This window comes from Malania oleifera, chromosome 3, assembly GCF_029873635.1.
Source record: "Malania oleifera isolate guangnan ecotype guangnan chromosome 3, ASM2987363v1, whole genome shotgun sequence".
Lineage (NCBI taxonomy): Eukaryota > Viridiplantae > Streptophyta > Magnoliopsida > Santalales > Ximeniaceae > Malania > Malania oleifera.
Window position 1 is genome coordinate 10,773,667 of NC_080419.1, and position 22,548 is coordinate 10,796,214.

The window sequence follows — 22,548 nt, forward strand, 5'->3', positions numbered from 1 at the left end:
GGGTGCGGCGTTGGGGATCTCCAGCCTCAAGCGGAGGTCCACGCAAGGGTAAGGGAAGGTAATGCACAGATTTATTTCTTGGGAGGGTTTCTTTTAGGGAAATCAGGGAGGAAGATAGGAAAAAGCCTAGGGTTCTTCGCAGGTGCGAAGAGGGGTTTTCTTGAGTTGTTCTTGAACTGATTTCCAGAGGAGATTGGTAAGTCAAGAAAGGGTAAATCTATGTACTTGTATTTATTTCCACCGATTTAATATAGTGTCTCCGAAGGTGAGTTTCTGCCGTGGATGTAGGCCAATTTTTGGGCCGAACCACGTAAATGTGTTCTTATGATTGTGTAATTGGCATGTTTATGTTTTGCTGAATTTATTGAGGCTTTACTGAATATTGGATTGGTGAATAAAATATTTTTCTTAATCAGGCTTAGCACACACGCACACGTTAAAATAAATAGGTTTTAGTTTAGGTATGGTTGTGGTTGATGCTTAGATAAAATCATATTCTTATTGTGGTTTGTTTATAATTGATTAAAATCTGAAAATTAGAATTAGCAATCAGCTTATTTATACATACTATTTTTTAACTTTAGCACATTATATATAGATTTGATTTAGATAATCATCAATTTATGAGCATTGAAAATTAAAACTAAACCAGAATATGAAAATTATTATAAAAAAAAAATGCAGAATTGAACTCAACAAATCAATTAATTGTATTTTCAATTTGATTTTCAAATATTTGGAAACAGGCATAAGGCATTAATTTATGTAAACCTTGAAAGAAGTTTCCCATAATAATAATAATAATTATTAATAATCGACATCAAAGTGGGTTTATTATTTTGAGGGTAGGTCATGATTCATCATCAGCCTTTTCCATGGACATAATCTAGGCTGCCCCCTAAGTCTTATTTATCTTTGCCAAAGTAACACAAAGTGTTTTTTACCTTACCTCTTATTAGACCAGTTTAATTAGTTTCCCGCCCATCATGTACATAATTAAAACTAAAAAGTATATAATCAAAATAATATAAATTAAAAATACTATGCTAGAACAAGATTATTATAATTATTTTACTTAATTATTATATTTCAAAGTCACTTTATAAGAACCTTACTACAATAGAAAAAGAGTAAAAATGTTTTGTAAATGATTTCTATTGTTTCTTTTAATTTTTTTTCAAAAATTTATGGATCTTTTTAATTTAATTGTTTTTAAATTTATATCATCATTTTATATTAATTTTAATAAGAAAAATGTGTATAAAATTAATGATTTACTTGGAAAAAAAGAAGTTAAATTGGATATTAAGATATTCTAAGAATAGATTGTCAAAACAGATGAAAAATCATAATTTGACTTTTAATTTTTTTAGCAAACAACAAGAGACAAAAAAAATAAAAAATTAATAATATAAACAAACGCGTTTTCAAAAATAGAAAACAGAAAATAGAAACGACACCAAATCCGCGCTAAACCCTTTTACATAATCCCCTCCCTGTCCTCCCTCCAACCCAATTAATTGGCATCTTACAACCGAATCTCCAAGGTTCAAGAACCTTGTTCAAAAATCTTTTCATGCAAAAATGGAAGAACAAATTGGCATGAGTGGGATTAGAACAGGCGTTGTGATTTTCCTAGTAACCGTGTTATGGGCAGGAGCAGAAGCTCAATCTGGGTGCAGCTCTGTGATGATGAGCCTGGCTCCATGCATGAATTATGTCACGGGTAGTTCCTCCGACCCATCTTCCTCCTGCTGCTCCCAACTTGCCGCCGTTGTTCGGTCACAGCCGCAGTGCCTTTGCACCGCCCTTAACAACGGTGGAGCCGCAGCGGTTGCCTCCATTAACCAGACCCTCGCACTGGCTCTCCCTAATGCATGCCATGTCCAGACTCCACCTATGAGGCAGTGTCATGGTAAACCTAAATGCATGTTTGGTTTGCAAAATAGAACATTGAATGAAAATTTGAATAAGAAACATAATCATGAGATCAAGTAATAAATTTGATTTCTTACATACAAAGTGTAAAAAATTTCATGATCTCTTTGTTTGGGTTATTAACTTAATTCTTCAAAAGTAGAGATTGGTGGTGGTAAAGGTAATCTGACGTAATGTAATGAGCAGGAGCTGATAATGGAGCAGTGGGTTCTCCAGAAGCCTCACCAGGGGATTCTCCAGTTGATGTTCCAACTAACTCTTCAGCGCAAGGCATGTCCATGCATATTTATATTTCTTTGGTTTTAGTCTCTATGATGAAAAAACATGAATGACATCATGACAATTGCTTAATCATTCAATGTGTATTTGTGGCAGATGGCGAGAGCACCTCGAACGGCAACATTGTCGAGATGCCTCTTCAGCTTGCTGTCTTCCTCCTCCTCATGGCTTCATATGCTTCAACTTTCTGCACCTACTAAGTTTTCTGTTGGTCTTTTTACCTCTGCAATATGATTTGTGAGATTACTGTTTAATGTGATCTCTATGTGGAGTTTAATTTTTCTGTGTGTTTGGTATATGCAAACGTTACATACAAATAATTTTCATCTTCCTGAGTTTAATTTGGGCAGTGTTAGGCTATGCCTTGTTTGATGTTTCCCTGGTGTAAAGGAGGAGAAGAAAAACCAGTATAGAACTGAATGAAACCACAACCATGAGGCCGGTTGGGAATTCATGACAAGGAAAAGAATCACTGAGAAAAGGAAAATCAAATGATTGTCGGAAGCATTTCTATCTCCACTTGTGTTGGCAAATAATGATGAGATACAAGTTGCAAAATAATGGTAAAAAAAAAAAAAAATTATTTGCATCAAACCTAAGAAGAAATTAGGCTTGCAGCTATATATAGTTCAAATAATTCAATGAGCTCGGTAAAATTAAGTCTTTTGATAAAAGTTGTGCTATGCATTACGGGGTACATTGTGCACATTGTTGTACCCAGTGAGAGCCTATCGTCATGGGCCCGTGGCATTAAGCATTTTCCTTTTGACAGTAAACTTGCAAAATAAAAATGACTAGATAAGGGACAAGAGACAAGGGAAAGGAGGTAAGACCGGAATCTCTTGAGATACCTTGCTATGCTCTAGATAGTTGTTCTAAGGGTGTATTTTCATATGAGAAAAGGGCAGCGTACTAATAATTTTGAATTTGATTAGTTCAATTCGGGCTCAATCATCTTTTAAGGCCCGCTTGGTGCATTACTACCATAATGGTTATATTTATTCTATCACTTAGTGTCACTTGGTTTAGACCAAGGTTAATTTCAAGCTTATCAATTGGTTTACTTTAATATCTCTTCCACCTTATGTCTATAGCCTTTATTATAATTTTGCCAATCTTTTTGCCGGTTTAATGTAGTCAAATCAAATCTTCATTGGTCACCCCTTACTCTCATTGTCGACCTATTTAGGGTAGGGATGATAGTACAAAATTTTTCTCATTATTGTATGTTTGATGATGAGATGCCTTGCATCAATAAGATTAACTTCATGACTATATATTTGGATGACCTTATTAGTTTTTTAAATAATTTAGTATACCTAAATTGATCTCGTACTTACCAATTATCAGACCTTTACTCCCACAATTGACCTATTAGGTCAAGGATGAGAACCGAACTTGATTTTTTTTAAGCATTGTATACGTCTAGACTTTAGATGTTAATACAATGCATCACTCTAAGACTAACAAACAGGGGGTTGTGGTGCCATTTTACGTCCCAAAGTATTTTCCTCAATTCAGTTTTGTGAAGAACCCTGTGATCATGTTGGATCCTTGTTGTAACAATCCTCATTCAGTAAGTGGCATTTATTATTGCATTACACATCTTAATTGACCTTTAAACATCTGATGTTTAATCTAACCAATGTAGATGTAGGTGCAGTAATACCCTTGGTCTCCATCTCATGAATAGTAAGGAATTAACACATAACTAGCCATTTCAATAAGATATGTATTGAAGCAATTCTATATTTTATGACTAGGGCTTCTGTTTATTCTTGCACTAATTTTATATGTGGCATCATCAACTAAAAAACATTTAATTAAATTCAATACTGGCACCTGTCGCATATTTAGTGAGCCAAGGAGGCATTTTGCAATGCTTCTCATGAGACGAAGCTTAGATTCATGAAACATTTGAGGGAAAGAAAAATTATTTGTTAATGTTAGATTTATCAAGTGATAAGTACTTCATTATATTATTTTTTCTTAATTTTGATTATATGAAATAAATTAATTTTATTAATTTTTTATATAAATAACAAATACAATAAAAACTGAGAGCCGTTTGGTGTGACTGTCAGAAATTAAAAATATTAAAATAAAAAATTAAAAATAGAAACTAAAAACTAGCAACATATTTGAATAACATTTATAAAACTAATATAAAAAGTGTGTTCATTTTCATCTTTAAATCAAAATATTTATAAAAAAAATATGATTAAAATAATAAAATTACAAATAATATGAATTAAAAATACTATAATAAAAATATAATTTATTATAATTAATTTACTAAATTGTTCTACTTTTAAAATTTATTTTACAATAAATTTTTATTTAATTAAAAAATATAAAAAAAGTATTTTGTAATTGGCATTGTTATTATTTTTAAAAATTTATATACATATATATATATATATATATATAATATTAATTTTAATTTAAGTATACAAATGAGAACAAGTTGTCAAAACAAATGAAAACCATAAAATCTAATTATCAATTTTTTGACAAACAGCTAAAAATCAACAACAAAAATAAAAAAACTGACAACAGATATAAACATATTTTTAATATCTATTTGTTTACTGTGGAGACAGAAACACGGATACCAAACAGACCTTAAATTTCTTTTTTCTTTTTTTTTTTCTTTACTCAAACAAAATCACTGAAGCAAAAGTACCGTCAAAGCTCATGACTTGTTGGTATTTACCCTCCATTGTATGATAGAGTGATCATACCAAAATACAGAACAAAGACGCACCTAATATAAACAGGGACCTAACCAAAAAGACAACAAATCAGCAACAAATAATTTTTGGGGGATTTTAAAATAATAATAAATAAAAAAAACACATATCGCCGCTAACGTCATCAACCAAACAAAATTCCAAGAGATTTTATCCCTCCTGTCTTTTAATTTTCAATAAGAAATGTCAGCTATGGGCAAAGAAAAAGGAAAAGAAAGAAATTTCTGCCTTCTAGAGCAGAAACTCCAGAGGAAAGACAAACGTTATGCTTTCTTCACAAGAACAAGTTTCCAAGAAGTCCCACTCCTTGAATATGTCTTAAAATAAAAATAGTTGACGGCTCCAATTTGGTCACCAAAATGAAGTAGCTTCTTTTGTCTCTTCCTCTCACTCTGCCTGCCATATAATAAGCCCACAAAACATTAAAACAGACCTCAAGTTTGAACATGCCAACATGCCTATACAATAAAAAAGCTAAAATATTTACGGAAGGTCATTGAGAGAATAGTGAGTCACCCACGCAACCCCCAATCTTCATTTGACTCTTCTTCCCTAATTTCCCCTACATAAAACCCGCACCCTTCCCTCTCTCAATTAACCAATCCACCCACTCCACAACCATTTCCACCACCAATTTTTGCAGAAATGGCACACAAAAGGATTGAGATGGGTCTAGCCCTGGTCCTACTCAGCCTGCTCTGTACAGGAGCCATGGCTCAGTCTGATTGCACCAGCGTGCTAATCAGCTTGGCACCATGCCTTAGCTACCTAACGGGGAACTCCTCGACCCCATCAACAGGGTGCTGTACGCAGCTTGCTGGTGTTGTTCAATCTCAGCCAAAGTGCTTGTGCGAAGCACTCAATCTCCAAGGAGCAGCTGCAGGGCTCAATATCAATGAAACTCTGGCCCTCGGTCTCCCCAATGCTTGCAAAGTTCAAACTCCACCTCTCAGCAGCTGTAACGGTGCGTAAATCACAGAATGCATACATTTTTCTCCCCCTTTTCTCATTGTCAACTGCGTCCACACCTGTTCATAAATTTCTGACATAGTTTATGCCAGAACTGCTATGGATGCATCTAAGATAAAATGCCAAAACATTTCTCTCCCTTTTCTCATTGCCAACTGCATCCGCACCTGTTCATAAATTTCTGACATAGTTTATGCCAGAACTGCTATGGATGAATCTAAGACAAAACACCAAAAACTAGTAATAGAGTTTCTTCCTCTCTTTTATTTCTCTTTTGGGGGTGGTTGCTGGTAGGGTGGGGGAAGAATTTTTCTGTATAGGATTCTAACTTCAGCCCTACTCCAACCCTACCCCCACTGCAATCTGGGATGGTACTAACTTCATGCACTACAGAAAAGTGAATATTGTTTCAAGGATGATTCTAATAATCAGCCAATCCATTCATCTGTAAAGGTGCAAAGGATCATTCTAACAAAATCAGCTAACCTATGCATTTGTAAATGTGCAGCTGCCTCGCCAGCCAACTCTCCTTCAGGGGCACCAAATACCCCCGGTAGCATTCCATCAGGTACAATATATTTCATGGTTGTGTCGTTATATTGCTCATACTATTTGCTTATGGTTGAAATTTCTTTAAATTAAAGCACTACCCCAGATTAGTCATGCTAACCTAAACATGTGTGTAGAACCTGGATTGAACTCAGCACCACCCGCAGATACTGGCTCAGCAACCAGAACTTCAACCAAGTTGTCAATGTCCATGCTCTTCTTCCTGCTGTTCGCTGCATCATATGCTTCAACCTTTGCCACCAGTTCTCTCACCTGTTAAGCGTCTTCAGTTCCCCTCCAGCCATACAAATACTAGATGATAGTAATTCATTCTTTTTCTCCCCCTTATATTGTTCAGCTTCACTCAGATTGAGTGGCACATGTAATAATTTAATCTTGGTGACCCTTTTATGGGTTGGTTGATATTACCTTTGTATGCCAGAAGAGACTCCATGATCTCTTCTAATTTCAATAAAATAAGATTCCAGGCTTATGAATGTGCACTAGGAACTTGACTTGAGATCAAGGAGCAAAAAATAAATCAATTGTGCACCAATCATAAACTAAGTATCCTCGAGTTAAAAACAAATGCAACACACTACACAGAATGTAGCATCAACATTGATGCAATTGACTTGAGAGCCAAGGGAAAAGCAAAATTTACATGCTGAAAAAGATAAAAGAACTTCCTAATAAGCATCTTCCTTATGTTTCTACCATTAACACAACAATAATACAGATGTGACATGTAAGAGAGGAATGCATACTTGCGCTGCTACATCCTGTGATCCTGACAAGGAAGGAAAACAAAGTGCCGGTTTTAAGTAAACTATATATTGTGCATGGTATCCTCAGTTCAAGTATGGTCCCCTACATGGCCCAAGTTGCAATAGTCCTGTCGTCAGGGTTCCATCATCATCTGCTCCCCTCCCATCCCCTCCCCAAAAGAAGAAGAGGTAAATAAAGCGGCATACAAGTGGAAGAGGCATGCAAACACTTGACAAAATGTGGCATTTCAAAAAAAAAAACCACCTTGATCTACATTGATCAGTCAACAAGGATTAGGAACTCAATATCTCAAAATCCATCTCAAAATGCCAAGTAAATGCACCTCTAGGAAGAGCTCGTTTTTTTTTTTGTCTTTTTGTTTTTTCCTCTTTCCTAATCGGCAGGAAGAGCTCATCCTTTTAAGTGAGTGAGGTCAAAAGAATTTCTTTAGCAACTTTATTGCTTCAAAACCATTACCCATTTCCTACTTCTGTTGGTGTCAACACGAGTGTCAACCATTTCATTAAGAAACCGTAATCAGTAATTTGTGAACGCTAAGTTGAAGGAAAAACAAAAAAACAAAAAAAAAAAGTTCATACAATATGAAGGAGATGGTATGAACTAACTGAAAACTTGGGAACTAAAGATGTGATTCCTTTGGCAGATTGTTGAACTTCCTTGAAGTAGAGTTCTTGAATCAACACTCAATTTTGCAAACAAAAGCATAGTATACACTCTTCTTAATGACCCACTGTTGCCTCAAAACTCTAATTACACACAACCACAACATGGTGTCATAGTCAGCACCACCATCTGTACAACACCACTAACCACCATTGATCACTATTATTACAGGACTCCATTGTCCACAACTACCTCCCACCCAAATGGTACATAGACTGCAGAATGTTCGAGTTCATGAATCAGGAATGTGATCACAGAAAGGCACATGCCCTAAAATGTAGTATGTTAGGGGCATACTTAAATAAATATATTGGTGAAATAGTGGCACTTGTATATTTAAGAGAGCATGATGAGATTTTTCAAAATCTAAAGGAGATTTTCATTGGTGAAGTAAATTAATAATAATTAAAAAAATTATAATGCAATAATGTTCCATTTTTACTAATAAAAATATACATAATATGAAAAAATATTAATAAAAAATAAATCATGTCACTAGATTTAGTATCTGGATTGAAAACGCACCATGTATCGGAATGTTCACATCAGTATGCAGTTCACTAGGCGTTAGTGCTCTTTGGTAACCCTGAGCCTCCGCCTTAAAACAATCACACTATACTAATTTGTAGAAATTTAAGACACTCATCTCCACAATAGGACTGCCAAATTGAGGGAGTATCAAATGCTGCCTTTTAATCCTCCTGAAAATTTCAAAAATTGTCAAAACAAAGTCTATGTGAAACGCAAACAGCAAGCAGGAAATAAAAAATGCTGAAATAATCCAAGTTCTGTCCTTGTAACACAAAATAAAGTTTGACATAACAAAAAACCAAATGCATCAGCAATGGCATGGATGGACCATGTAACATCCCATGCTAAAATAAACAGCATCATGAAAGTTTACCAACTCAAATAGCAACACTAGTGAAGGTCATGAGATAACAACAACAACAACAACAAAACCAAACCTTAGTCCCACTAGGTGGGACTGGCTATATGAATCATTTTCCGCCAATTTATGCGATCATGAACTATTTCTTTTTATAGATTCAAGGATATTAAATCCTTACTCACTATCACCTCCCAGGTTATTTTAAGTCTACCCCTACCCCTTCTATTGCCCCTCACAGTAACTAGGTCACTCTTCCTCACAGGTGCACTATGTGGCCTACGTTACAAATGTCCATACCATCTGAATCGTCTCTCCCTTATCTTAACTTCTATAGGAGCTACACCTAACTTACCACGAATATATTCATTTCTTAATTTATCTTTTAATGTTATACTACTCATCCATCTAAGCATTCTCATCTCAACAACTTTTACTTTTTGGATATTATGTTTCTTCGTCGCTCAACATTCCAATCCATATAGCATAGCTAGTCTAATAGTTGTCGTATAAAACTTCCCTTTCAATTTTAAGGGTATTCTACGATCTCAGAGCACACTTGAAGCACTTCTCCATTTTACCCAACCTGCTTTAACTCTATCCATTACATCATCTTCAATTTCTCCTTCAATGTGCATAATAGATCCAAGGTATCGAAATCTACAAGTGCTATTTATTTCTTCATCATCAACTTTAACTTAGTCTCCAATATTCCTCCTATCATTACTAAAAATACATTTCATATATTCTGTCTTATTTCTACTTATCCTTATTTATCCTAAAACTTCTAGATTCTAAAGCTTCTCTCCATAATTCTAACTCAGCCTCTACTCCGTCCCTAATTTCGTCAATTAATACAATATCATCTACAAACAACATACACCATGGAACCTCTTTTTGAATACTCTTAGTCAAATGGTCCATCACTAAAGCAAAAAGATAAGGACTCAAAGCCGATCCTTGATGTACACCTATGGTGATTGGAAATTCTCTAGTTTCTCCATCTATTGTCCTTACACTAGTCATTACTTCATCGTACATATCCTTAGTGACATCGGTATAGCTACTACATACACCATTTTTTTCTAAAACCCACCATAGAACTTCCCTAGGTATCCTATCATATGCCTTCTCAAGGTCAATAAATATCATATGCAAGTCTCTCTTCTTTTCCCTAAACTTTTCCATTAATCTTTTTAAAAGATAAATAGCTTCTTTGGTAGGTCTCCCACGCATAAAACTAAATTGATTTTCTGAGACCTTCGTTTCTAACCTTAATCTTTGCTCAATTACCCTTTCCTATAATTTGATCGTATGATTCATAAGTTTAATTCCACGATAGTTATTACAATTTTGATTATCTCCTTTATTTTTGTATATAGGTATTAAAGTGTTTTTCCTCCATTCATCCGACATTTTCTTATTTTTTACAATTGTATTAGATAAATTAGTTAACCATTTATTTCCATTAACCTAAGCATTTCCAAACTTCAATTGGGATGTTATCTGATCCCATAGCTTTCCCATTTTTCATCTTTTTTAGTACAAGCTTAACTTCGTTAGCTCTAATTTTGCGAATAAATCTCATATTTTTAGTCTTTTCATCATTTGACAATTCTAAGTTTAAGCATTCTATTTGGTTCTCATTAAACAACTTACTAAAGTAACTTCGCCATCTTTCTTTAATGTCTTCTTCCTACCAAGACAATATCATCCTCATTTTTTATACATTTTACATTTCCCAAGTCCTTACTCTTCCTTTCTCTAATTTTAGCGAGTTTAAATATATCTCTTTCCCCTTCTTTTGTACCTAATCTATCATACAAACTATTAAATGATCTATATTTAGCTAGTGAAAGTCATGAGATCAATGCTCAAAATCTGCATACAGCCGAGTGCCGATCAAATCAATAAAAATGGAACTAAAATTTCAGATCAGCCCCATACAACACTTAATAGACCAAAATTTTCTCATTTTCTTGAACCTAAAATCATCTATAAACTCCATATACGCAAGGCATACTCATTTCTCAACCTACAACTTAATCAAATTATTTTTCAAAGTGCAAATGAATCTTACAAGAAGTGCATATAAGCTGAAATGCAAAGCAGATGACTCTAGCAGTTATGCAGAGAAACAGATAAAAAGAAGGCTGCCAATGTTAATAAATGCTGGACACCTGACCACTTGCACATGCTTGTGAGCCAGTAGGCACATGACCCGTTATTGGGCCTTGTATTGGCACTGCATGTATCACACAATCATATGTGTCAAAGAAAGATCCAAATCACAATTCACAAATCAAAATCCCAGTTTTGGGAATCGAAATCGTAAGATCTGGTATCAACTCCCAAAATCAATTCCAAGTGACATGAATGTACTGATATATGAACAACAAGCAAAAAAATAAAATACATTTAAATTTTGACAGTAAAAAATATATATTCCATGTGTATCTTTTCCCTAAAAAAAATTAAGGGAAGGAGTACAGAAAAATTAATTGAAAAAATGATCTCGACATTGTTCAAGGAAAGTAAATCAGGAAAATAATAAAAAACTGAATTTTTGGTGTTTGTCACAACTGAAAAAAAGCATATATCATGCATGTGCTTTCTCTAATTAAAAATTAAAAATACGTTGATAAATATTTGAACAAACTACAAAAAAACCAACTTCTGAAACTTAACAACACAGCAAAACAAGAATATCACATTAACAGATGGGTGTTCTTCCACTTTTTCTCAATGCAGACCACTATGCTCCAATAGTGAAAATGGTTTGTGAATGCAATATAAGACCTAAAGTTCCATTTTCTCCTCTTTTTTAACACAAAACTGACATTGACAAGGAATGGTAATTGTGTTAGAAAAAAAATTTTTTTAAAAAAAGCAACAAAATAAGAAAGACTGTTTTGGGGATTTTCAGGTAGGAGTATGTCATAGGTTCAGAATCATGTGAATTAAAGGATTCAGATCAATTAAATAGACTCAGGAGTGACTAGATTCAGCAATCGATTCAGCACTTTTTCAATTCTCTAGTAAGATTCAAAATGATTTGGTGTGGAATTGATATGAATTGTACGAATTGAATAGCAAATCATAAGAATGTAACAATTATGCAAACGAATCGATACCCATGGCCCCAATTTATTTGCACTGCCACTACATTATGCTTCTGCTGCCATTGGATCTCTAGGAGTGGGAAGTGTGCACACTGGTGCTTGCAACAAGGCTACATGCCCAGCCTTGCATACAAGTTGAAGGCATATGGCCATGTGATAGCCCCATTAGAGGGCCTCACATTGGCATTGCTTGTTTCTCACTATTTATCTAATGCCATGAGCGCCACGCAAATGTCTTTTTACACCTAATTGCATCACTATTATTTCCTTCTTTGTTCCTCCCCCTTCCATGGTTCTTGCTGCAAGGCCAGCAGTTATGTGTGCACATGCTTGGATGCATGTGGACGTTCATTAAGCCAATTGTTTGCTTCACATTCACGCTGCTTGAATCTCTCAATGCATCCAGGCCATTGGCACTCACTCATGTAGACTATCATTATCATGCTTCTACCATAGGATCACCCATGCCCCACCTCTGCCATTCTACTACAATGGACTACACATCCATCTTTTGGTGCAACCCCTATACATCCCTTGCTCCCCTCCAGAAAAGAAAAGAAAAGAAAAATAAGCAATGTCAAGGACACCAAATGATGAAAAAAATTCAACACAGGACCAAAGCAACTATGTAGGAGATAGTGAATCAATTGGATAGCCCACTGCCATGGTGCCATGGAAGTATGGAACAAAACAATAGTATGAGAGAAATTAAACAGAGCTGAGGCAACTGTAGGAAATGTTACATTCCATGATAGAATAAACAGCATCATGAAATTTTACCAATCCAAATAGCAACACTAGGCTGTGATCAAAGCTTGAAATCTCCATTTCACCAATCAGCAAAATTTCCTGAATCTCCTACTCTCCTTGTTAAAGTACTTTACATCAAAAGACATCATATAACATAAAATTGAGAACTATTTGTTGAAAATTTAAGGGCCCATTTGGTTAAGGATTCAAAAACAGATTCCCATATCTTTGTTTTTGACAATGAAAACAAGGGATTGTATCATGTATTTTTATACTCAAAAACGCATTTGGTTAGCTGTTTTCGAAATTGTCCACAAAACTGAAAACAGTGAAACTGTGTTTGGTTAAGATTAATCCAAGTCACAATTTGTCAATAAAATGATAATCATTATTATTGTTATTAATATAATTATTACTATTTATTGAAAAATGGGTTATACACCATTCCAATGTGTTCACTCTATCCAGAAAAATGTATCCTGAAACATGGGAAACATCTGAAAATCAACCTGCATTTTTTTAGGAGTGTTTTCGAAAATGTTTCCTAAAATGGTTATCTTGCAAAATGAGAACATTTAACCAAACATAAATTTTGTGTATTCTTTGTATCCCGCATCTTTGGATACAAAAAATTGTTTCAAAATTCTAACCAAACAGGCCCTAAATAGCTGATCAAACTTGGTTAATTCACTTTGGTTTAAATGTGTAAATCTCAGTTTGGTACACAATAATTATAAATTCAGTTTCAGTTTTAGGGTCATGCAATCATATTTTTAACCGAGTACACAAAAAACAGCGACTTGTTAATATTTAGATATGAATTGTACCTCTCAGTCTCAGCTTTTGGGCTCTCATATCAAGCTATAAACAATGCCCCGTTAGGTTTTAATCTTTTCCCACAGCAAGCTCACTATGGATTTGACAATCTTTGGTTGAACCGCCAAATCGGTGCCTCTGTTCAATGTTTCAAGCTTTGTTGCTCAAGGCTTGAAGCTTTGTTGTTCAAAACCCATCTTTGATTGGAGCATTGGACAATCTTTAACAGTCCCACGGCGGCACACTTCTCTTGAACCTTTGTTCAAGCTTCTTTAGCAGATTGACACCCTTACAGGCTCAAATCAGGTTTTTTTTTTTAAAAAAAATTATTTTATTTCTTTTTGTTATTGATCTCAAACCATGTAGCCTGTGTTTTACTTCTACAGGTTTCTTAATTATATAGAGCTTGTACTGTGAGTTTATTTTTCTTTTTCTTGTAGGAATTTTATTCATTGCCACTTATGGTACATAGATTTGTTTGTTCCTCTCTTTTCTTTTCTTTTTCATTCTGCTCAAGGGGTTGAAATTTGCAACTGCCTTTGGGTTGGATGGAGATGAATCATGAATTTCAGTTAACCGAATTCAACAAATTAACTCGGAATTGGGTCTACTTTTCAACTGCTACTCTCTTCAGATCTGGATAATAAAACTCCTGCAAAGCTTCTACCTAATGTCATTGCTGCAGAGAAAGTTTATTGGGTGGCGGACTCTACTCTGATGCTGTCATTTTCACAGAGATTTGCAGGAATTATAAGATCTAATCTAATCTTGTGAATAGGGAAAAAGCTATATGCTTTAAGGATATACCGAGACATGCTTTTCTATATTGGCTTGTTATTCAGGACCAGCTTCCTACCTTAGAGAATCTTGTTAAATGGAGATCAGGGGATTCTTCCTCCTGTATTTCTGTGTCATGATCAGTTCAATCAGTTTGAGAATGGAAATCACCTCTTTTTTAGCCGCATATGAAATCTATAGACTGAAATTTGCCTTTAGTTTTGATGTCAAAATTGGTGTAAATTGGAAACTGAATCTGTGTTTCAGTGGCCTTTTTCAGTTATGCTCAATCAACTCCCTGCATTCTTATATTTGTAGACTTTCATAGGCAACTGCTATATACCATATCTGGGTTCCCACCATCAGCTATAGTTGTAGATAATCGATTATGAACTAGTATATACATGTTTTAGTACTAGTACATAACTGATAACTCTGTTTATATAAGTAAACTGTCCTTTGCACAACTAACTGTTTCTGTTCAGTTGCTTTAGATGGTAGACATCATTAACCTATTAATGAGAAGAAGAAGACGAACAAGAACAAGAAGAAAGTTGAGGCATGGTATTTGCAGCTAGTTATCCAGAACTTAAGGTTCTTTGTGCATTGAATTTTAATTGTATGGGAGATATCTTGGCAGCGTTAAGTCCAAGATTGTTGATCAACATTTTATCAGCAACCTTAGTTTCTTGGAAAACTAGGATCTTGAATAATTTGAGAGCCATATGACTGGAAAAGAGAACACAACAGATGCCAGTAATCATAAAGAAGAAAAGATCTTTTCCATTTCCTTCAATATGTCTAATACATGGATCAACTTCATTACTTGCTTTCAAAAATTTCTTCCATTTCCAACTACAATCTTAAGGAATTTTTACAGACCACAAAACTGGAGCCTCTCACTGTATGAGAATGGATCAAAGCAAGAATTCTTTTAAAGCAAAGAGATTCCAATCAATCATTCTTAAAACAGAAACCTTACTTCAATCTTCATTCAATTTAAGGTCCAAATCCCCTTCAGCAAATGGTACAAACATCATCTTATTTACTTCTCACGCTGCTACATTCCAGTCATTACCTCGCCATAAAGAAGCTTCAAGTCTCTGTTCCAAATCCTTTATAACCTTTTGGGATAAAATAAAGGCCCAATAAGATTGATTACTAAAAAGTACATTATTAATTGTAATAAAAAAGAAAGATGCTTACAATCCCATGGATCACAACTCCCATAAACCCCGTGAAAAAAGACAGTTCACAATAAATTGCAGAGATCCTTTTAGTGGTTTGGGGAAGTCCTAGTATTTGAGAAAAAAAAAAAACTGCATTCAAAAACTCCCACAATTTGAATTATTGCAGCTTTAGTTATGGATCAAATCCAAAGTACAAAATATCATATTTGTTTGGATTTTCCCTCAACCCAGTAAGCTTAAAAAGAAATCTCCATAATAGCCTTAATATCAACACGAGGAAACACAATAAGAACATCAGCACAACTCAAGTCAATAATAATATCAACATGAGGAAACACAATAAGAACATCAGCACAACTCAAGTCAATAATCTTAATCGTACTATATTTTCCATGGAACTCAAAATTGCCCATCAAGTAATCTTTCAAAGAGCTCCATAACTATAACAAACTAGTAAGCAAAAAATATACAAAGAAATGGGGTCACCCTGTCAAAGGCCCTTTCAAAGAGCTCCATTTTAGCAAGAAAGCCTTCCAAGGATCCATTTAAAGATATAAACTAAGCACGGAGATATAATGCATTCACTGACCCAGTGAAGTGGATTTTTTAGAATTGTTCATCACTTTCTCAAAAGAATCTTTAGTAGAGACACTAACAATAAACAACCCTACAGGATTGAATCACATCGAGTATAGAGTCTCAGAATCATTAATCATTTAGAATTTCTAGGAAAGAATGGAGGATAAGGAAAACGTACATTTGCATTCTAAAACTTTAATACTTCAAGAATGTGATCGTGACCGCACGAATTCTTCTAATCTATCCCACACTTCTAGGGCTGCAGCTCTGTCCTGGTGTCGCTTGTTCTTACTAATCTGCACATTGAAGGTTCATTAAATAAAAATCAAACAACTGCTTGGAAATACAGAATAGCAGGAAAAGACAATCAAGAAATATTTATTCATTCAACTGCCTCAGCAGGACCTTACTAAAATTAATTGTTGCACAATGGTATTTCAAAAAAAAACAGCCTAAAGAAGAAGAAGAGAAAAAATAAAAAAAAAATGCTTACAGAGATTATCTTTACATTCCACTGTTTCACATTCTTCGCCGACTCCACACTGTCATCTTCAAAGCGCATGTAAAAACCAATAACTGCATAAAATACAATACATGCGTCATCTCCTCAACCTCTTCCTGGTCTGGAATGTTAAAATCAACTGAGAAATAAAGCACAAATACCATGCGCCAGAATTAACAGATACATACAGTGAATTATATAACAAACTACTATTAAATTTGCTAGTTCAATTCAGTAAACTCATACTTGCACCATGAAAAATTTGATGGAAGGTTCACTTACTTTTGTTAAATATTTCAACATGATCCTTAAAAGGCCAATCCTTGAACTGCCACTCCTTTCCCAAAACAAAGACTGCCACCACCCTATCCCAATCTTCCGCTTTCAATGCGGACGGCTTATCCCTGACCTCATAAGCCGCCACCACCCTATCCCTGCTAAGCTTCTTCTGCACTGTCACACAGTCAGGCTTCGGCCCCTTCATCTGCTTCACCTTCACATCAGTCGGTATAAACACTCCATCCTCCAAGAACTCCTTCACATTATAAATCGTTATCAGCGTCTGAAACGCGCTCGGCACCAGAATGATCGGAACTCCTTCCCCGATTTTACTCCCCTTTAAGTGCATCTTCGGCTTCGGCGTCGCATCATACCCTAACTCATCTCCATACCCCAAGCCCCTCTCGTCCGCACCCATGAGCCGACTCTTGGCGACCAATCCATCCTTCCTCTGGTGCGACTCAATTCTCTGCCGCTCCTCCTCTCGCCGCGTCGCCGCGACGAGCACGCTGTAAAAATCTCGATGCCGGCACTCCAACAAAGATTCTCGATCCTTCAAGGGTTTCTCCACACTCTTGATCAATGCAATCGAATCTACATACTCGTCGGCCTTGAGACGAGTATCTTTAACCCTACGGTCGGCGATATCGACATCGAGGGGGGCACGGTGAAAGGAGGGGTCTTCAGGGCGGTATTCTTCGAAGCCGCGATCGAAGAGGTCGGGAAGTTTAGGGTTTGGGGGGACGACGAACTCGATGGCGTCGGCAGAAAGCACCTTGCCCTGGAGGTAGTCCAGGAGGGGCTTGCGATCGGGGAGGGTGACGGTAGGGAGGCGGTGGGTACGGGCATTCTGGAGGTACTCGGTGTGCTTGATGTGGTGGTTTTTGACGAAGAAAAGTAGGGTTTCGAGGGTGTAGAGGTTGCCCTGCTTCGATCGGTAGGCCGTCTCGGCGGAGGAGGGGAAGATGTAATCGGAACCGAACCGGAACTCGTCGCCGACTCGGACGATTTTGTCGAGTTCTCCTCGGACGGTGAAATCGCGAAGCGCAGACAAAGGGTCCATCACAGATTCACAGTAGAGTAGAAACGTTGACTGCAGCACAAACTCAAGAAGCTTGCATTCGCCTCCAGGTACTTCTTTTCACATACGGATGATTTGCAGTGTTTTTGGGGGTAAAAAATGTATCAATGTTGTTATGTTATATGTATCATCATTGTGGTTTGAGTATTCTTTCATTATTAACCAACTTCATTCATATATATCGTCTTATATTTATCCTAACTTTATATGAGTATCACACTAATTTGTCTTTCTTTAATTAAAAAAGCTATATAATACCTTAAGATGCCTCCTAAGGTATCATCACATTTTGAGTATTAATAAATCATATAGCAATTAACTCAACTATAGAAAACATGACTTTAGGGCTACATAAAGGCTGACTAATGCCAAATGTCAATTTGCACAAGATAAGGTTGATTGAGTTGTTGGCCAAAACATGTACATGTTTAGGTTAGGGGTAAAACTCAAACTTATAGTTTAGATTAATTATGATGACATTATATAAATTTCAATCGATTTTGATAAAGAGTTAAGACTCTTGTAGAGAAACAAAAAAGGTACAAAGTTTAATTCTTGTCTACTCTTGGGTAGTATTTGGGAGCACGAATTTTAAACTTTATATTTAAATTTGGATGAAATTAGACAAATTTCAAAATAATTGTATACATCGTCTTATCCAAATATAATACAACACCAAATTGAGGATCTCTCCAAACATGAGTTTAGCTATACATCTGTGTTTAAGTCTTATTCATATGGGTCTTTAGGAGTATTAAGGTAGTTTGTTACATATGATCTTTGTATACAATTAAAAAACTTAAAAGGGTCTGGGATCTACGGGGCATAGCCCACATGGCAATCAGTCATGAAGAATACAATCTCTGCAGTGTTCAAATTAATAGTTACCACATTTGGTGAATGAAGAAGCTTCAAACTCTAGTTTTGACCCTTTATGGGGTTGGTGGTCTCAAAGGCTACTTACTTGAGAAAGAATTAAAGTTGGGTAAGGACTACTGAGATAGTATATTCTTCAGAGAAATGAGATCACAACTGATGTCCTCTTGTGTTAGTTTTCTGTCCATAACTCAATAATAAAGTTTCTGCAGATAAGCATTTTCTTACCTTTTCTTTTGTAGCCACCAGCTGGCCGGAAGTGTTTTCCTCTTTTCTTGTTTTCTACTCATCTAACAAACGACAATGCATTCTTTTGATCTTATCATTTCTTTTTTTGGTACAAATAATGGACCACCATAGAACAACTTTGGTACATAATTGTTGGAGAATAGGTGGGTTATAGAGGTGATGTCTAAAATACATAACCCAAAAATAAACCTTTCCTAAGTCCAATTAACACTAAGTAGAATAATTAATTATCCAAAAATAGAAATACATAACAACCAAACACATAAAATCAGTCATGCAATCACAAAAAAAAAAAAAAAATACCAAGATTTACGTAGGAAACCTTTCGAAAAAACCATAGGACCAAAGTCCACTTCCCATCTTCCACTATTTCAAATTAGTCCCTAGTTAAAGTTAGAAGCATATATCAACAAAAATCATCAAAAATCACAAATTTTTGGCATAGAAAAATAATATTAGCCGTCACAAGTGGAATCAAAGTTGAATGAGAAATGGAGAGGTCTCACCCAAAATAAGGGTTGTTGTCCAAGTTATGAAACCAAAGTTAGAAAACTCCAAATGACAATCAGGCCAACCAAAATGAAGAAGAATGAGTCATGAATAACCTGACAAAATTTAAACTCAATCGGATAAAAAATCACCATCCGATCTTCAAGATCAAGCTGACTGTATAAACACATTTAATCTTGAATTTTTAGCAAATAATTTTATTCTTTTCCTCACTCTTTCTTAGCTGCCCTAAGGATGCACTATGCTCTCTTTCTCTACAGCAATAGATTCCCAAAAAAAATATTTATTTTCTTCTCAAAAAATAACCCTCCATCTTTCAAAGAAACTTACACTTCAACTAATAAAGAATCACTCCATTTCAAAACATAAATGCTTTATATTTCTACTTGGACATGAATTCTACTTTATTAACCAAGACTTTCAAGAACTCAAATATACATGTACTCCAAACAACAATAATTTTCTACACACTATATATAGGAAGCAGCAGCTTCAGTAGAAAGAAGGCTAAACATCACCACATCTCTAGTTTTCCCCTTCACAGTGAGATACTTCCTCAGAACACCTTCCCTCTTGAACCCAGCCTTCTCCAGCACCCTCTGCGATCCCCGGTTATCGGCGTCGACTAGAGCTTCGAGTCTCTCCAAGTGCGGCCACTCCCGGAAAATGGTCGAAGCCACCATTTTGGCGGCCCGTGTGGCGATCCCTTTGCCCCAGTACTTGTAGGCCAGGACATACCCAAGTTCACTTCTGCACCTATCAGTGGCATTAGAATTTGAAGTCACTGAAATAGCCCCAATTGCTTTGTTGTTGAGGCAAATGGCCCTGAACCATGGGTGAGGAATGACGGTGTTGTTTATGTAGTTCATGGCATCTTCTTTGGAGGTGTAGGTGTCCCAACTGCAGAAGGGGGTCACCCTTTCATCTGCAGCCCACGCCATGAAATCATCGGCATCGGAGAGATCCATCGGCCGGAGGGAGATCTCCGGGAATTCGCCATCCCCTTCAGCCTTTTCCTCTGTTATGAGACAGGTCGTTCCCTCCATTGTGTGTTCTCCTTGGCAGTATGATTGTAAGCTAGTTTTTTTGATGGATTCCTCTTTATATATAATGTACCGGAGGTCTGAGAATTAAGACATCAAAATGGAATTCCCCAGTCTGAGAAGGAACTGAGAAAGAGGCAAGAAGAAATTGCTTGGAATTTGAAGGGGGGATGGGACACAATTGGGTGATGTATTGATTGGGTGGTGGGAAAAGGGCGTATATGTATCTCAATATTTAATGGAGTTATGGGGAAAGGAGGACCGAGTGTGTGGGAGTGCCTCTGTTGGCCGCCTTGGTTGACCATTTCTCTTAGTCTTATAACTCCAAAACCCTAATACAGAATTTTCATAATTAACATTTTTTGTTCAATTAAATGAATAAAAATTAAATTTAATATAACAGACACAATTTACTAACAGTAAGATCAAATTATATATGTACTAATTCCTTGATTTTGTCAAGAGGGAAATTCATTTAACAAATTCATTAAATTCATCCTCTTCAGATTCTTGAAATATGTAATTCAATTTATCTAATCAGTACCCATTCTCACTTTTAAACACTTTTATAGGCTTTAGTCAATTGATCAAATTAAAAAAAAAAAAAGATTTAGTTTATTTTGGTAAAAAATCACAACATTCGAATTTTTAGTTGCCTAAATAATCTAGCTTAACTTTGAAATTCATTTGAATATTTAATCATCCAATGCAAACTTTGTCAACATTTTATTATAGTTACAATTCTCAAAAGACAAAACAAATAAATTTAGAAACTTTTGAGGGTTTTGTTAGCATATGAACCGATAAACAATTTCATTAAAATACACTTAGCCTAATCAATTAAAACCACCTTTAAAGACAAATTGAAGAGCGTTTTTAACTTTATAATAATTTTGTTGAGTTGTAATTCATATTCAGAAGACATACACATGAAGGTTGTTACGAATTAAAGTCATGGTGCAATACAATTGTATATGATATGAGAGCATTGTATATTAGAGTCATGGTATAATACAATTGTATATCATACGATGGTCCGGTACAATATGTTAGAGTTATATATATAATGTGGGGTTTCATATGAGGCAATATATACACATTGTAGCCGAGGATTGAAACCAGAACTCAAAAAGCAATTTTTCATTGATAGTGAAAATTGTAAGAACTCCGTAAATGTAGATATATTGTCGAACCATGTAAATTTGTGTTCTTCTTCTTCCTTTAATTTTCTCTAATTTTTGTATTTACTGTGTGCTTGCAAGCATAATTTTAGGGTATAATTTTCTTAACAATTAGTATGACAGTTCGAATTGGGTTCAAGTGTTTATGCATGCATTCCTACAGATGTTGATCCCGTAGAAGAGGAGCAATGGATCCTACAAATGCTAATCCCATAGATGAGTGGACTCCCTTGATTTCATGCTCTTTTCTATGATTAAGTAGTAGCTCATAGGATTGCATGACATGAAGGTGATAGGTTTAAATTTTTGGGTCAAACTGGTGCTTACCCATGTATATCAAGCTCACCCATGAGCTCCCAATTTCAACAAATTAAAGTTTTATATCCAAAACTCATTAACACTATTAAGTCATCAATCCATTTTAAATTGAAAAAAAAAAAATTTTGGTGCTTATTAATTTAGGCTAAAAATCAAGTCTTTTAAATCTTTGGTGTGTAATAATCAAGTCTTCTAGGTCTAGCTGCATTAATCAACATATGCAAACTTTTTGAAGATTATAAATTTATAATAACAATTCTAATTTCTCAACGAACATGAGATATTTAAGGCTCATGTATTAGTGAGACCATGAGATTCGATTCAACTAACCTTAGTTGTACATTGAAGTTTAAGTCATGTGTATGTGTAGTTCCTCTTTCATGCCTATATCTATTATTTTGATATATTAGTTCTTGAAAAACATGTAGTCTTTTTATATTGATTTG

At 35.3% G+C, this 22,548-nt stretch overlaps 4 protein-coding genes across 17 annotated transcripts; 2 read left to right on the top strand and 2 right to left on the bottom strand.

Moving 5' to 3' along the window:
* Positions 1–1,424: 1,424 nt before the first annotated feature.
* On the bottom strand, positions 1,425–18,085 carry LOC131151000 (protein CDC73 homolog). Of its 14 annotated transcripts, none has more exons than XR_009135655.1 (6): positions 16,848–17,990; positions 16,557–16,639; positions 16,242–16,359; positions 15,277–15,418; positions 8,466–8,641; positions 5,058–5,366 (listed from the first exon to the last, which is right to left on the bottom strand). XR_009135655.1 is itself a non-coding variant. In XM_058102151.1 (4 exons), exons 1-3 carry the CDS (start codon positions 17,905–17,907, stop codon positions 16,267–16,269), a joined length of 1,236 nt encoding a protein of 411 aa, XP_057958134.1. In that variant the 5' UTR covers positions 17,908–18,085; the 3' UTR covers positions 8,355–8,641; positions 16,242–16,266. The 14 variants fall into 14 exon arrangements, 2 of the variants coding, with proteins under 2 accessions (XP_057958134.1, XP_057958135.1); XR_009135659.1 differs by lacking the exon at positions 5,058–5,366 and adding an exon at positions 7,048–7,278 and having other exon boundaries at positions 16,848–18,047; XR_009135654.1 differs by lacking the exon at positions 5,058–5,366 and adding an exon at positions 7,048–7,407.
* On the top strand, positions 1,585–2,417 carry LOC131151161 (non-specific lipid transfer protein GPI-anchored 5-like). The gene is made up of 3 exons (XM_058102411.1): positions 1,585–1,915; positions 2,125–2,208; positions 2,314–2,417. Exons 1-3 carry the CDS (start codon positions 1,585–1,587, stop codon positions 2,415–2,417), a joined length of 519 nt encoding a protein of 172 aa, XP_057958394.1.
* LOC131151005 (non-specific lipid transfer protein GPI-anchored 5-like) lies at positions 5,401–6,979 on the top strand. The gene is made up of 3 exons (XM_058102156.1): positions 5,401–5,934; positions 6,448–6,507; positions 6,626–6,979. The coding sequence occupies exons 1-3, from the start codon at positions 5,616–5,618 to the stop codon at positions 6,766–6,768; spliced, it is 522 nt and encodes a 173-aa protein (XP_057958139.1). The 5' UTR covers positions 5,401–5,615; the 3' UTR covers positions 6,769–6,979.
* Positions 18,086–19,916: 1,831 nt separating the features above from the next.
* Positions 19,917–20,998, bottom strand: LOC131151003 (uncharacterized). Its single transcript, XM_058102153.1, has one exon. It carries the CDS (start codon positions 20,604–20,606, stop codon positions 20,031–20,033), a length of 576 nt encoding a protein of 191 aa, XP_057958136.1. The 5' UTR covers positions 20,607–20,998; the 3' UTR covers positions 19,917–20,030.
* Between the last annotated feature and the right edge of the window lie 1,550 nt (positions 20,999–22,548).

What these genes read in the sequence shown, in the direction of transcription:
- LOC131151161 (XM_058102411.1), top strand. Translation starts at nt 1,585, where the DNA reads ATGGAAGAACAAATTGGCATGAGTGGGATTAGAACAGGCGTTGTGATT. An exon ending in ACCTATGAGGCAGTGTCATG is followed by an intron (nt 1,916 to 2,124) that starts GTAAACCTAAAT and finishes TGTAATGAGCAG; the next exon opens with GAGCTGATAATGGAGCAGTG. An exon ending in AACTAACTCTTCAGCGCAAG is followed by an intron (nt 2,209 to 2,313) that starts GCATGTCCATGC and finishes TATTTGTGGCAG; the next exon opens with ATGGCGAGAGCACCTCGAAC.
- LOC131151005 (XM_058102156.1), top strand. Translation starts at nt 5,616, where the DNA reads ATGGCACACAAAAGGATTGAGATGGGTCTAGCCCTGGTCCTACTCAGC. An exon ending in ACCTCTCAGCAGCTGTAACG is followed by an intron (nt 5,935 to 6,447) that starts GTGCGTAAATCA and finishes GTAAATGTGCAG; the next exon opens with CTGCCTCGCCAGCCAACTCT. An exon ending in CCCCGGTAGCATTCCATCAG is followed by an intron (nt 6,508 to 6,625) that starts GTACAATATATT and finishes ACATGTGTGTAG; the next exon opens with AACCTGGATTGAACTCAGCA.
- LOC131151000 (XM_058102151.1), bottom strand. Translation starts at nt 17,907, where the DNA reads ATGGACCCTTTGTCTGCGCTTCGCGATTTCACCGTCCGAGGAGAACTC. An exon ending in TGTTGAAATATTTAACAAAA is followed by an intron (nt 16,640 to 16,847) that starts GTAAGTGAACCT and finishes TATTTTATGCAG; the next exon opens with TTATTGGTTTTTACATGCGC. An exon ending in GGAATGTAAAGATAATCTCT is followed by an intron (nt 16,360 to 16,556) that starts GTAAGCATTTTT and finishes TTCAATGTGCAG; the next exon opens with ATTAGTAAGAACAAGCGACA.
- LOC131151003 (XM_058102153.1), bottom strand. Translation starts at nt 20,606, where the DNA reads ATGGAGGGAACGACCTGTCTCATAACAGAGGAAAAGGCTGAAGGGGAT.